The 15,327-nt window shown below is 41.8% G+C and overlaps 3 protein-coding genes across 3 annotated transcripts in view; 2 read left to right on the forward strand and 1 right to left on the reverse strand.

Moving 5' to 3' along the window:
- Positions 1-48: 48 nt before the first annotated feature.
- Positions 49-1,396, reverse strand: tmem126a (transmembrane protein 126A; the record flags this gene model as incomplete). The annotated part of the gene is made up of 1 exon (XM_079228759.1): positions 49-1,396. The coding sequence occupies one exon, from the start codon at positions 1,394-1,396 to the stop codon at positions 779-781; it is 618 nt and encodes a 205-aa protein (XP_079084885.1). The 3' UTR covers positions 49-778.
- A 446-nt stretch (positions 1,397-1,842) lies between these two features.
- Positions 1,843-9,687, forward strand: LOC306745873 (dual specificity protein kinase CLK4-like). Its single transcript, XM_079228733.1, has 13 exons — positions 1,843-1,966; positions 3,670-3,827; positions 5,222-5,462; positions 6,088-6,190; positions 6,476-6,542; positions 6,646-6,762; positions 6,883-7,049; positions 7,155-7,249; positions 7,341-7,470; positions 7,556-7,638; positions 7,730-7,809; positions 7,983-8,073; positions 8,934-9,687. Exons 2-13 carry the CDS (start codon positions 3,670-3,672, stop codon positions 9,114-9,116), a joined length of 1,515 nt encoding a protein of 504 aa, XP_079084859.1. The 5' UTR covers positions 1,843-1,966; the 3' UTR covers positions 9,117-9,687.
- Positions 9,688-10,740: 1,053 nt separating this feature from the next.
- LOC306745501 (uncharacterized protein) overlaps positions 10,741-15,327 on the forward strand; it is a gene marked incomplete at its 5' end in the record, with an annotated part of 107,669 nt that continues 103,082 nt past the window's right edge. The window contains 2 exons of the mRNA XM_079228304.1: positions 10,741-11,031; positions 11,559-11,628. Coding sequence (XP_079084430.1) covers positions 10,741-11,031; positions 11,559-11,628 — 361 coding nt within the window. The remainder of the gene's footprint in view (positions 11,032-11,558; positions 11,629-15,327) is intronic.

Below are 15,327 nucleotides of genomic sequence, written 5' to 3' on the forward strand. Positions count from 1 at the left end.
GTTTATTGCTTTTGGTTCGTTTTGTTACAATGCTTGGTTTGATTCATTTCCACTTTTCAGTCCATTCAAGCTGTGCCTTGAACAGAATATTGAAATAAAGCATTGCACATAATTCACACTATTAGGGTTGTCAAAACAATGAAGGAGCCCTGACATTTGATTGATGGACAACCACTCTGTCATTTGCATGTAGACATTTTCAAAATGTATGATTAGGAACAAAAAGATGCTACAAATACTGTGAAAACCCTGGCATCTGCAACTCATGCATAACTAAAAGATGAGTCAAATTAATCTGGAATTAAACAGTCAATTGCAGCCCCATTTTAAATACTATGTTTAAAAAGGACTACCACTAATTATCATTTCCCTAACAGACTGATCTTTCAATTATTTTCTAAATCAGTTGGTTGATTTGTCTACATACAACACCAAACTAAATTCAAAGATATTGGATTTCAAATGCTATAACAGAGAAAAGCAACACATCTGCACAGTTGAGAGGCTGGAACTAGAAACGTCAGCAGCAAAGGACAAACAATTATTGGATCATCAAAATGCAGCTGATTATTTTTTTAAAGCCTGAATAAATGAATTGCTTCAGTTTCAGAACATACTGATTAAGATGCCACATAAGTTTCATTATTTTAAACCATGTGTCGCAAAAGCTGGGAATGTATGCAATGATATACCAGCAATCTCTGAAAGGTACACTTTATTTCATTTGTTGGGGAATTCTCACGAGTAGCTGTGAACCAATGAAAACAACGAGTACATTTTAGTCCTTGATAGCCTCTCCACCTGAGCCAAATGTTATCTGCGCCAGTTTGGTGTACGTTTCAAAGTGCCTGGAGCTCAGGTAGGTGCCGAAGACAATCTGAAGCACCAGCACCGCCCTCATTCTCCTCAGTATCGGTCTGGAGAGGTCCATCCAGTACCGGAGCAGATTGCCCTTCTCTGGCATCGGCGTTGTGCTGTACCTGGTTGCAAGCCCAATATTCACAGGTAAGGCCAGGAGGATGGGGTAGACCCCGCCACCGACCACGCCAACAAGTGCACCTCTGATCAGGGCGCAGGAGGGACAGTTGAGGTCACCCGACATGAGCGGGGCGGACACTGCTGCATTGTACAGGGCAACTGTGGTCAGGAAGGGCAGCACAGCCATCGGCAGACCGGAGGCGAAGGGCGCCTGTGTGACGTTCAGAGCTCTGCGATACAAGCTGTTGGATATCAGTCCTGCAAGGCCTCCGTTTCCCCCCAGATACATGGGTCCATACTTGAAGATTTTCTGATCAATGTCAGGTAGTTTCTCGAAATTCTTCACCAGCATTTCAGCTATCACAGCTCTTGACAGCCCGTTTCCAGAGACGCGTTCCTTCTGGGTGTTTTCCGACATCTTCCAAATTGATGATCAAATACACCTAACGACGTCCACCGGTCTGCGGTTAGATCCTTGTGTACAATTTGAATTACTCCGCTAACACATTTGGGTAAGGTGGTCCTCAAGTATGAAACAGGGCGCCGCCATGTCTTACCCACAATTCAAAGTACCATCAGGGGTTTATTATACCCTGTGTATAGCCTGTTAGGCTATCAACCTTCAACAAATTACATTTTAAATACTTACAGCTTCAAATGCAATTAACTATAGATATATATTACTATTATTATGATTGTACTATGAATATAGTTGCACGGGATAGCAATTTGTATTCTATTAGTTTTGATATGTGCGGCGCTGTTTGGTTGTACCTGAAAGGACGTACTCAGGATATAAAAAACACAAAGTAGAGGTGGGCGTTGTTATTGTGAGTTGCGTCACCGAACAACGTTCGAGCGGATTCTGGACATGTTAGGGAAGCTCGCCATCTTTGAAGACGAGTAGTCGGAAGCATTTTGTTTTTCTTTGTTCATACTTATATCATAACCGATAAACCTACGCTTCCGAATCTCTTGTAAACGCCAGGTAAGACCAAGGTCACAGTTAGTCACCACTGTATTGTGTTTCCTGTTGTTCAGTGTTAACGTTAGTGTAGTCCTCGTAATGTTGGCTAATGTTAGCCTGTTAGCTCAACCTACATTCGACGTCTCGCCAACATGGCAGACGCGCAACTGGCTAATTAGTTAGCTAGCTGTTAGCTGTGACTGGTGACGATCATTTACTTTGTCTGGAAACTGCAGGTAACCGGTGGTAGATTGGGACGCAACTTTATATAACTGCAGCAGTCAATATTGTAAAGTTGTTAGTCCCAATAGACTCTCTTTAAATTAAATGTAGTAAGTTGGGCGGGGTGACGTAACGCGTGTGTTGTTCTCTGTGACTTTACGCCGTTAGTTGTGGTCAACGGGCAGTGGGCCTGGATATCGAGACCAGGCTAACTCGACTACTTTCTGCTTTTTTTCACGACTAACGTTGGCCAATTGACCAAAGTTACAGTTTGAGTTGCAAGTTATCATGAAACGATGGATACAGTTTAAACTACGGACTGTGTCAGGCCGATCTGCTTGAATTCGTTAATTAATCGTCCATAGTTATAACTTGTTTGCGTCAAGTGTTCTCCAATTTGTTTTATTACATCTTGTTTCCCCCCCTGTACGTTGCACGTTACCCAATTACCATTGCATTCACCGCATGGCGGAGTGTACATTGTGTTTTATTATGGCCCAGCTCTGTTGTTCATTCAGGGTTTGACGTGTTTTGCAGATTCAAGAAATAAACGGATACTTGAAGAGGGGATACATTAACTCATTGCTTGACAAATGTGTTGCACAACCTGCATATTTCATGGTTTAGTAGAATGAGACACAGGAAGACAATTATATCATGTGACGAGTCTTCTGTGGTCATTTTGATACGTGTAGGCTATCGGTCTGCCTTGGCTATGGATTCAGTTTACATTTTAATCATGTGATGTTCATCCTAATTGTATGACATGGCTATTTAGCTTTGGGTAATGTTTAGCTTGTCGTCTAAGCTCCAGTATAGTGCAGGTTTATGAAGGTATTCGTTATAGCTGACATTGTTTGAAGTCATGCGTCTGACTAAATAGTTATAACTTGACCATTAGGTAACTAGACGCAACTGTCTCATGCTAATGTAGCTCCGCCGCGATTTAAGCCTTTTTTCTCATTTTGAGGAGCACTTGGGATTCCTAACTGAGTGAAGTTGCTTACATAGAGATATCATGTGATACCAACGTTGTTATACTATTGGCTCAAAACAAGCCGTGTTAGGAGTGGCAACTAAATGTCACAGATATTTTAACATTAATTTTGAGCCTTAATTATTCATTCATAATTACTTTTTTTTTTTTTTAAAGCAGAAAATATTTATGTGTTGCACTGTTCTAAAAGCTTTGGATGTGTTATTTCTTTATTATTGTCTCCATTGAAATGTTATCAACATTACTTTTTGGATAAAACATTTAAGCTCTACTCCCTTTTTATTTATATATACTGTTGTACAACCAGCAATTTATAGCTGGATACTGTCCTATAATACATACTATTGGGTAGTTTACATGGGGTTAAAGGTATTGCAAGAAACAATCCCAATTGTAATGCAGCAACTGAGTCCATGGCAAACATTGCAACAATTGACAAATAACAGAACTAAGTAATTTAGGATTATGTGAAATTCTATTTTGACCAGTTTTCCTTGTCTTTCAGATGCGCAACTCGAAGCGATTGCGCTCTCCAGGGGTCTGGCTTGAGTACAGCTGGGAAGAGAGAATGGAGTGTCGTAAAAGAAGGAAACAAGATTCGCACAGCAGCGAAAGAGAAAATAAGTCCAGAAGAACTCATCTTCAACAGAAGATGTGTGATGGGTAAATATCCTATTTATAGATAATATAATATCAGTATTTATTGTATAAAGAGCCTTTCTTAAATTATAAGACCTTTTGGGGCGTTTTGGTGTCTTATTCTAATTAAGGTGTAAAGGCTATCAACACTACTTATGTGCTTGGGATATATATATATATATATATATATATTAATAATAATATTATTTTTTTTAAAATATTAATTATAGGGGAGAATGTTGGCACGCATTAGATAAATAGCAGGATGAAAATCAATAAATTATTTTAAAATGGTATATAAATGATATCTTGTGTCCTCCACCAAAGTACATTTCTGGCATCTGATTAATGACATACCTGACAAACAAAAAATATTAGCAATGACACAGGTTAAATTGAGGCGCAACTATTTTACAAAGTCATCATCCTGTAAACTATTATTAGATAAGTCCATTTCTACTGTTGCTAGGCTTTGGAATTTTAGGAATACGGCTTCAGATTTGTAACCAACTTGTGCTCCTCGTGCATTGTATGCGTTGTAGTGTTTGTTTTCATGGTGGAAAGTCAGACATACAGTTTTTTTTTTTTTTAAATGATCTTTTTGCCCCTAAAATACATTTGACTAGATGATATATTTGACAGTTTTTCAAATTCTCTAACAGACAATTTGCAATTTCAGTGTCATCTGGTGAAGTTATGTGCAATGTTAATGTTTTGCAATTCGAGCTTTTTGTGGGCATGTTGATGGCTGTGGGGTTACATTATATGTTTCCATTTTTACTCTAATTTTAATTCTGTAGAGAGGCAGACTTCCTCCTGGAAGACAACTGACACCAGCAGGGTGCTCGGGCCGCGGTGTCTCTTGGTCTTTTTTAGATGCTTAGTTGCAAACATGGCCTGCTGGAAGGGATCAAAAACATTCTAAGTAATCGTAATGAGAAAACTGTGTGGTGTTTTTCAGCAAGGCATATAAGGAACTGTTGATTGGTAATGGTTGTTTTTAGTTCTCTGCATTTCGTATTGGCAGAAATGATACCACATAGTTGTCACCTTCTGGCGCACAGATATCTACAGGTGCAGAATCACATATAGTATTACACACTATCAGGTTGTGCCCAAAATATGCTATTCACAAGGAGAAACTTTTGAGAAAATTCTTTTTTTAAACGTAGCCTCTCCATGAACACGACGCTTGGTGTTTGTTGGCTGTAAACAAGTATGTTGCTAATTAAAAATGTTACGTAAAAGGTTCAGGGGATACAGTGTCAGGAAACGGGCGGACCATTAGCACCATTTCATAAAGTCTTAATATCGAGAGCATTATCACAGACGAGAACTGAGCTGTTCCTGGACTGACCTGCGCTTTTTAGACCTTGTTTATTTTTTTCCCATGTGTGTCATTTTGTGTTTGACTGCAGGCACTATTTGGAGACCCGTAGTTCGAACCAGGGCCTGAATTCTCGGGGCGGAACCACCCAGGACCACAGTTTGGGCATGGCATGTGAGGAAGTCAGCCGTGATGGCACCTGCAAGGACAGAGACCGTGACTGGCACCACTACAGCAAGTCATCTGGGCGCAGTGGTCGCAGTAGGCGAAGCAGCCGCAGGCAGAGAGACAGAAGGCGCAGACGTAGCCACTCTCGGCACAGATCCTCCTCGGTACGAGAACCTCCTTCTCCCCTCTACTCCCCTCTCCTGTCTTTAGCCACCAATTTGAATGGGTCATCACTGGTGTTTAGCCAATGCATAACACCAATCTCTTTGTCTCTGTATCTCTCTGTGTGTCCCACTCTTCACTATTAAGCATGATTTTCAATAATGACTAGTGGGGGGCTCAGAGGTTGTGAGTGTTTATAGATTTGCTAGAGAAAAATAGACCCAGTATTTGTGCTGAAATCATAGTTTGCTGTTATGGGACATGCTAGTTAAGAATTAAGTTGTTTTGGAAGAGTTACAAAAACTACATGCAGATAGACTGTAATCAATCACGTTCAGTTTTTTTTCTGTACTACTCTGAGAAAGTCTCTCATCTGAAAATCTTGTTGCCATGTTTTTCTTCTGTAACACACACTATGTGGTGGCTGCCGCCCAATTTCTCTGACGGGGCTGAATTTGAATTTGCTGCTCCGTCCATTCGTCTGGCGGTGTAACTGAACGGGCCGAATCTATCCACCCCTCCACCTCCCCCCTTGGCCTGGTTGAATGAATGACGATGTCGCATTGTGGTGGCCTGGTGCTGGCTGACTGATGGGTTATTGATGTGATGGCGGATTGCGGCGTGCAGAGGAGGAGCCAACAGCGCAGGAGCAGGAAAAGATCCAGGAGTGTTGAGGATGATGACGAGGGTCACCTCATCTATCACAGTGGAGACATGCTGAGAGCAAGATGTATAGAATATATACCTTTTTTTTTTCTACTGTTCACACTTTGTCTCTCTCACTCTTGTCTGGTTTTTATTTCCAAACATTAGTCTTAGTCCAAACAAGTATTTGGTTAAATACTGCTTGTCAGTGTAACATATTTAGCATTGATTTGTATTCCAGTGTTCAGAAGCCTGTTTATAGTCATGTAGCTAAACAGAGCTATGAAACATCAGGCAGTGCACCAGCCAAAGGGCAGTGTTTCACTTTGTCAGTGCTGTGTTTCTAACTACAACTCTCCATTTTCTGTAGATGAGATTGTGAATACTCTAGGAGAAGGTGCCTTTGGGAAGGTAGTTGAATGCATTGATCACTCTAAGTAAGAAAATATTCTTTTCAGATCAACATTTTGTTATATTTCTTTCTCACTCGCTTCTTCTGCTGCATTCAATATTAAAAGTATTTACGTTGTCTATTTTCAGTGATGGAGCTCGAGTGGCTCTGAAGATCATTAAAAACATAGACCGCTACCGTGAGGCAGCTATGTCTGAGGTAGAGGTGCTTGAACAGTTGAAAGCCCTCGACTCTGATAAAAGATAGTAAGTAAATCCATAGACAAATACCAGATCACCTTGCAGTCATCATATATTAAAGTATTTTCAGAATTTCTCCACTAAAGAAACTGACTTTGTATCTGCTATACCTCTCCTCCTCTTTAGTGCTTGTGTACACATACTGGACTGGTTTGACTACCATGGCCACATTTGTATTTCCTTTGAATTGCTTGGCCTCAGCACCTATGATTACCTCAAGGAAAACAATTTCCAGCCATTCCCCATAGAGAACATCCGGCACATGGCATACCAGATCATCCGGGCTGTGCGATGTGAGTAATTGGCGCATGGATGCACGGAAAATACGGTATGCAAAAATAAATAAATACAAATAAAACATTTCTTAGTTTAAAAATGTATGTGGTCTTTTCTTTCAGTTCTGCATAAAAACAAGCTGACTCACACAGACCTGAAGCCTGAGAACATTCTCTTCATTGATTCAGAGTATCTTATGGAGTACAACCCTGAACTGGTAAGTGTAATCATACCCGCTAAAGTATTGGCCTAATGCCCAAACTTCTTGTTTGTCTCTGTGTGTAGCATGATTCTGTTCTTGTCCTCAGAAACGAGATGACCGGACATTGAAGAACGCAGATGTGAAACTTGTGGATTTTGGTAACGCCACATATGAACACGAGCACCACACCTCTGTGGTGTCGACACGGCACTACCGTGCTCCTGAAGTAATTTTAGGTACGTGGCTGTTATAAAGCACTGCTTCGAAGCTTTAGACGGATCATTCGGTGGTGATTTGTTGAGTTAATGTCGTCTCTTTCAGATCTGGGCTGGGGCCATGCCTGTGATGTCTGGAGTGTGGGCTGCATACTCATTGAGTACTACCTTGGAAATACTCTTTTCCAGGTATGAGGCGGTAGAGAGTATGATACAATTATTAATACTGTGACATTCACCATGGCATTTGAAAAGATGTGTCATATTATTTTGCCTTCAGACTCATGACAGCAAAGAGCACCTTGCTATGATGGAGAGAGTCCTGGGCCCCCTCCCCGCAAACCTCCTGCAGAAAACCAAGTACGTACACCGCTAACTGGCCTATGTGATTGTCTGAGACACAAATCTCCCCCCCCCCCCCCCCCCCCCAAAAAAAAATATTCACACTATGAGGCCACCTGAACATACTTTGCAGATGGCGTTGATTCCTAATTTTTTTTATTGATACAAAGTTAATTTTCACTGTTGTACAGAAAAAGGCGGTATGTCCACCGGTCCAAGCTTGACTGGGATGTCCACGGCTCTTCTGGGAGATATATCAAGAAACACTGCAAACCCCTCAAGGTAAAATAAAAACTACTGAATACCGTTTGTGTCGATGGGCTCCTGTGCGCTAACAATTCCATATGAAAATACATCTATCGATCAAATGTGACTTCTAAAAACTCCAAATCTCTGATGTTTACATGTTGGCTAGCAGGGTAGCAATCAGTACATCCAAAGCCACCTGTGTTCTGTTCAGAGTTACAACACTAACAGACACACATCCTAATTTGCTACATGTAGCCTTTGAGCCAAGCTGCTTGAATACATGAAAAGGGATTAGGCTACTTCAGTACTGTACTTAATTACAATTTTGAGGTAATTATACTTCACTTGAATATTTTTTTTTTCCTTCCTCCTTTGATACATCTGAGGGAAATATTGTTTTATCTTCACTACATTTATTTGACTAAATTAATTGCTAGTTGGGCTACTTTGCAGATTCAGATTCTCACTAGAAAATATAAATTAACGAATAAACAATGATGTATTAATAAGTAGTATGTAGCCTAATTATTGAATGTATTAAGTAGCTCCTCTTTTACCAGTTGCAACAGTGACAAATGTTATTTGAATCAATAATTATAATTCAGTAATATAGGCTATATTTTGATATTAATGCTTTTGTACTTTGTACAACATTTGTACTTTTGTACTTAAGTAACATTTTGAATGCAGGACTTTTACTTGTCACTGAGTATTTTTACACTTCGCGGCTGAATAAATTGAGCACCACCAAACTGGTATTTACTGCAGGGCTCTTTTCTGTTTTGTCAACCGTGTACATTAGTTACCTAGGTTGTAATCTTTAACTAAACTTAAAATGCACCGCTCGTGATTAATCGTGACATACTTTACAATTGTCCTTCTTTTCCCATCAGCATTACATGTTGTCTAAGGGCGAAGACCACCACCAGCTGTTTGACCTCGTAGAGAAGATGCTGGAGTATGACCCAGCTAAGCGCCTCAGTCTGGAACAGGCCCTCCATCATCCCTTCTTCTCCTGCTACCACAAGAGCAGTAGCAAAAGCAGCAGAAGCAGAAGCAGCAGCAAAAAAGACTGAACTCTGGAACCTGCCAACCTCTGAATTGTGACCCTGGTCGGGGTCTGACTCTCACCATGATGTTCATCATGGGGCGCAGTGCCAGTCTCTGCATCCTGACTCTCCAGGAGAGGAGTACCTTAACTGACTGTATCAGTCCACTGCCCTGCTTCGCTGTGTCCTGTCCTACGCCAGTGTTTCCTGTCAGTCTTTCACTCAAGTTATGTTGACATCGGTGGCATATTTTGATGTAATGAATCCTCCAATTTATTTCTATTTATTTGCCATTGTAACTTAATTTGTATCACTGAAGCAGATACTGCTAAAGCTGTTTTTTTTTTTAAATTAATGAATAGTTCAATTGTGTCCATGTTGTTTCTCTGCATTGTCACGTTGGTGAAGGGGAATGTTATTGCCTTATCTGCATCAGTCTCACCAATAATAATTTATTTAGCACTGAAGAGGGAAATCAAAGCTATAGCGGGCAGAAAATCCTTGTACATAAAATTTGTTCAGGTGTTTCCTTTTTCACTGAGTGGTTGTGTAACTTTTGCAGTATAATGTACATTTTCTCAATAAACGTGAATAGATGACAGAAGTTTCTTGTTTGTACTTGCAGCAGCAGCATACATCCACAGGATGGCAGTAAAACGCTTCAGATTACTGAGGCATCTGCTGCTTCAAGTCACATGGTTGAGGCTTAAAAGCTGTTGCCCAAAGTCTGCATTGAAAAGGAACATTTCATCTGAATTAAGAAAGTAAAATAATCCTTTATTAGTCCCGCAGTAGGGAAATTGCAAAATTACAGCAGCAAGAGACACAGTAAAATAAAACAAGTATGCATGCAACCCCGGCTGGCTTAAGTTATCGAGAAGATGTACGTCCTTGTAAACTACAGCCAGAGATCTGTGGTCCTCAAGTTGTACTTAAAATGCCTTCCCCCATTGACAATATGGGGCGATATAATCTACTTTCTAGTTCAAATAAATGTCATCTCACAAATCACAGTTAAAGGTGAACATGAACCGGTCGTGTAATTCGATGTTTCAATATTTAGTCCGCAGATGTAAGTTAATTGCATTAATCATCATCAGTCACTGTTCGAGTTAATTTCAGTGGGTTGATAAACTCAAACTGAAATTAAATAAACTGCACGGCCTGGAACATATTGTGCTGAGATGCCTGAGTAAGAAGTTGGCCAAGACAAACCCTCACAGTCTCACTCACGGGCAGCTGTCAATCTGCAGTCTCCCACGTGGTCAGCAGGGCGGGCGCATCGCAACTAGTTGAACGTGCAACTTTAAGGCAGGCAGACAATTGGACCCATTGGTAGTTGCACTTGCACATCCATATAGGAAACTCCCCGACAGGAAACAACGACCTGCAAGTTAGAAGGCGCCTCTTCTCTGGTTGGCATCCAGATCACTCCCATCTGTGTGCGCGTAAACCCGGTGTGCGCTGCTGCTGCCTCTTGTTCCAAGACTAATTTAAGACAGCGCTTTGAACCCGGAGCCCAGTGTACTGCAGCTGAGTGTTGGGAATCTGCTGTTCCGTTAGTCCGCAGCCTGAGTAGAACTTCAACAGCTAAGCAAGGCATCTTTCTTATATTTCCTGTTCATCAAGAGGACTTCAGCAGGATTTCAACATGTTTACAGCCAGCAACTCTATCGGGGAAAGTAAGCCGGTGTGTCGGTGTGCTCCCAAGTCCGCGTTCCAGCGGTGTCTTCCAGGTTTCCTCATCGGTCTGTGCTTGCTGATGTCCCTGGGCTCCATCATCGTGTGTAGCGTGATGGGCTTCAAGACCACCTTGCTGGAGCACCGCCTGCAGCCTGAGACTGACAAAGCGTCCATCTATCTGCCGCTCTCAGCTTGTCTAAACGAGGATGGGACTCTAATTCCAGAGCTAAGCAGGTCAATAGGGAGGCTCGTTGAAGAGGTACATGACGTATACTGTCGTTGATAAATTCATATATATATATATATATATATATATATATATATATATATATATATATATATATATATATATATATATATTGTGTGTGTGAACCTCAGTCACACTGCTCGCCGGTGCGTAAAATGTGCGTAATAGCAGGGAACGTGTGCAGCGAGGCACACAAACGCACAGACGTGGCCCTTTTTGCCAATTGCACCCTAATTATTTTTCTCTAAAAATCAGTCCCTTTTAATGAATGACCTTAGGGATCAACCTTGCATGCAGCTGGCCAATTAGTTTGCAGTTAAATATCTTTATAGGGTGACATAACCACTGATGAGACACTAACCATAATTGCATTACACGGAGGAAGCTTATCATGCTGTATGTAATGGGAAGAAGATTATGACCCCAAAATTGTAATTGGTGCCCATTGAGAATATTTAAATATTGTCCCATGCTCTGATTGTTTCATAATGATCTCCACGTTTTTATTTTGCTTTGGGATTTGTTCTGTGTGTCTGCAGAAAGTGGTGGTGCTGATGCCAAAATTCCGGACAACTAGGGATGTTGGCCAAGAGTGCTCCTGTCCTCCAGGTATGTCTCTGCTCTTTAATTAGTACCACTTACCAAAAAAACACAAATAAATCCAACAAGACAAATCTCTCTTCCCTATCAGATATCAAGTTATAACCTAGGTACGACCTGATTGTTTGTCTGCCTATGATGCTTTTGGCAGCTCTCTTGAACATGGAGAGTGTATGTGTGCGTGTTGATGATTACGGCCCCTGAGCCATGAGTGTAGGGCCCACACTGTGACAATAGAGCTCTACACTCAGCAGAGCAGCGGGGTCGGGACGTCCAGCCTGAGCCCTGCAGCCTCTTGTCGGTGGGGGATGCTCACTTTAAAAGATGTAGCAGCGGTGTGCCAAGATTGGCCACGTTTGGCTTGCGGTGTTCATTACAGAGCTTGTGATGGTTCCACGGGTGGAGAACAGTGTGTGATCCACATCATGTTACACACTGAGTCCCCCTGTCATGCCTGTGAATTAAAAAGAAGGTGATTTTCTTTTTTACTTTGGGTAAAGCTGCTGCTCTTTATTGGTGAACATCAGTGGATGTGACCAACTGATCAGATGTGTATTTAACACATGGGCTATTTTACCTATGAAGAGGAAATTGTGGATTATTACAGAGGAATTCACTGGCGTGTGTGTGTGTGTGTGATTTATTGAAACATGCACATGTATTGAGGCATTCACGACATTCCAGTTTTAAAAAAATCTGCTTGCACACATTTTCTTCTATTTAAAGCGTTGTATCCAAAAGTTACGGCAGAGGTTAAGCTTTTTGCTTATCTTCACATTGGGGAATTTCTTTCCCTGGCTCTTCTTTCTTTCTCTTTCTCTTCTTCTCCGGGTGTGAACAGCCCCGCAACAACAAGAACAGGTGAAAGCGTTCACAAGTGGAATTTCTGGCCCGCTTTCAACACATTCAGTTTTCCAGTCTGAAGTCTGCCGTGCCAGGATGGCTTGCTGGCTCTGCCTGGCTGCTTAGCGAAGTTGGTGCAAGTGTTTGTTGTTTGCATTGGATTCAGCAAAGCCCCTGACACTGTCACTGCATGTGGTAGGTCGTTACTGTAATTCCTCTTGTATACATTCACTGCATTTCTACTCAGCATGACGCAGCAGAATTGTAATTAGAGGTATATGCATCTTGTAAAATGTTGTCAGATTAGGCCATGCTGACATTTGAATGTAGTCATTTATTAGATCGTATTATTGTATCAGATGTTGCATCCCATTTTCCTCACAATTCTGCTAAACTGCTATGTAATCAAGCGGTTTTTGCACTGAAATACAATTCCTCCACAACTATTCAGAAGTCTATTTAAAGTTATATTTTTCCAGTTTCTTGGCTTTAAATATGGTGTGTTTTTGGGGGGCTGAAACAAAAGGCTATTTTGTTTATTGCGGCTTTTATGCAACTAAATCCCTCTGAAAATATTTTTTCTTCCTCATCCCAACAATTCCCCAGATTGCTCAATACAGACTTGTTAACTTTTCTCCATAAAATGTGTTTACTTCTCAGCCGATAAACTTAGATTTGGGGAGACGTTCCTGGTGCTTTTTGGGCTATATGAAGTATGTGACTCGTGTAAAATGCTTTTATGTAGATGTTTCTGAGCCGAGCTGTTCCTAAATGTGTGCATCCCATCTGTGTCCTTGTGAGTGCGCAGTCTGGTCATGGTTTCATATGGCTGCGTGTGGTTTTGTGTGTGTGTGTGTGTGTGTGTGTGCGTGAGTCTGAGTTTCTGTCCCTGAGCCTTTGAGGGGCCGACAGCGGCACCTCTCTCAACACGACCTGGTAAGAAGAGACCTCCTCTCTCTTTAGCACCAGCTCTTCCCACCTGAAACTTGAATCTCTCACCACCAGGATCACAGGCCAAGGTATTTCTGCCTGTATGTGTGTGCGAGACACACTGCCACACAGCATGAGTGGCATTTCTGCCATTAAAGCTATGCCCTCAGCATCAGGGTGCTCTCACCTTTCAGCGTGCATGAAGACAGGGGCCCAACAGGGGGCAGCACTTTCGCAGCAGCGCTGGAAATTTGGTATTGAAGGTTCTGACTGAATGACTCACTTCTGATGAAAAATATAAGTATTTTGAAGGCAAAGCCCTCTGGTTCTGTCCTCACTGGTGTAGCAGAGACACTGCCTATACAAAGCATTTGACTCTGAGGGACATTTACCTCCTGCAGCATTGTTGTGACACTTTTATGCTCACAGATCCAACACAGCCAGCCATCGTTAAGGCTAAAGGCAAACGATGTCGCTGAGACCAACTCTGCTTAAAAGCAGGTGTTTGCAATTAACACCCGCCTGTTGCCTCAACAGACACACACTACGTATGCTCCCACACAAACCTACACACACATTCATTACTTACACATGGACACAACACCTTTATGGTGCCTGAGCTAATAAGAACCATGTGGGGCCTGCATGTGTCCTGTGTAGGGGGAGTGGATTGTCATCTCTGCAATTTGCATTAAAAGGCTGTTTAACAGGTCTGATACCAGCTCCGGGGGGACGCAAGCGGCCCACTCTCGGGCACAGGCCCAAAAAGAAATGCCAGCCAGATGCACCCATTAGCGTGACTCAGTCACTGGAAACTGTGCATCGGGAGAGGGTGCTAAAACAACACGGTCATCCTCTGACAGTTTGACAGTTTTTATTTTATAAGATTTGTAATGGTCAGGGGTGTTACTTCTTGAATATTTAGTTGAATTTTAAAACAAACGCAAACAATGCGTCTTCCCTCCTCAAAAAAACAATACTTTGGGTGCTATGACAGCTTTGATGAGACACTTGTGAGGACTTTTCTTTGTCTTTTGTGATTTTGAATATCCTCTGAGTTTGGGATGGTTGGTCGCTCAAATCAACCAATTAGAAGATGTGACCTTTCCCTCTGTATGTAGACCAAACAATCGTTTAATCAAGCCCGTCTTGATGTATTGCATTTGAAGTAGGTGTAAGTTCAAATGAAGTCAAAGTCAGGACTGCGTTTTTGGTGTTAGTGTATATGAGGGCAGGAGGTCAGACCCCTGGTTGTGCGCTCAGATCAATTTCCATCAGATAAGAGCTCATTAACGCACTGAAGGGAAACGGGCCCCTCATGTGTCTTTGTGTGTATTTATATAACTGAGAGAGCATGCATACAGCGGGGTTCCTTGACGTATTTAACATGTTCACATAGATAAAAAAATGCACATGAATTTATGTCTGCTCTAGGTACAGCTATTCATATTTTTTGTGACACTAAGATCCTACATATGTGATGGGGGACGATTGTACTCCAGCTATCTGTCAGTGTGACGTCTTGTGTGAAGCCCATCAGCAGTCTGCTGGTGTTAACCGGCCTGTCTGGGTCAGCCTTTCACTCAGAAGGCGGAGGGGAGGCTGCAGACTTCCTGCTCCCTCACCTGGAGAAGGAGAGGAGGAAAGCCGGCTTTAGAGAGGCCCGCGATGGAGCCAACACCAAGGGCTGCATTTTGTTTTTAAAGCCATAGTAAATCAGACCGGAAGCTTGCAGCTACCTATATAATCTGTTGCCACAGGACCAATACGCTGGCCATATACGATCCATTAATGACCATTTAAAAAATAATAAACGCAGGAAATTTGTTTTTATAAGTGATCTCGTTTTAGATTTGTTCTGCTGTACTATGAGCTGTAGGCAGTCTTTTTTTATGTATTAATGTGTGTGTGTGTGTTTTTGTGTGTGTTTGTGTG

The sequence above is a fragment of the Taurulus bubalis genome, assembly GCF_910589615.1.
Source record: "Taurulus bubalis genome assembly, chromosome: 13".
In the NCBI taxonomy this organism is placed as follows: domain Eukaryota; kingdom Metazoa; phylum Chordata; class Actinopteri; order Perciformes; family Cottidae; genus Taurulus; species Taurulus bubalis.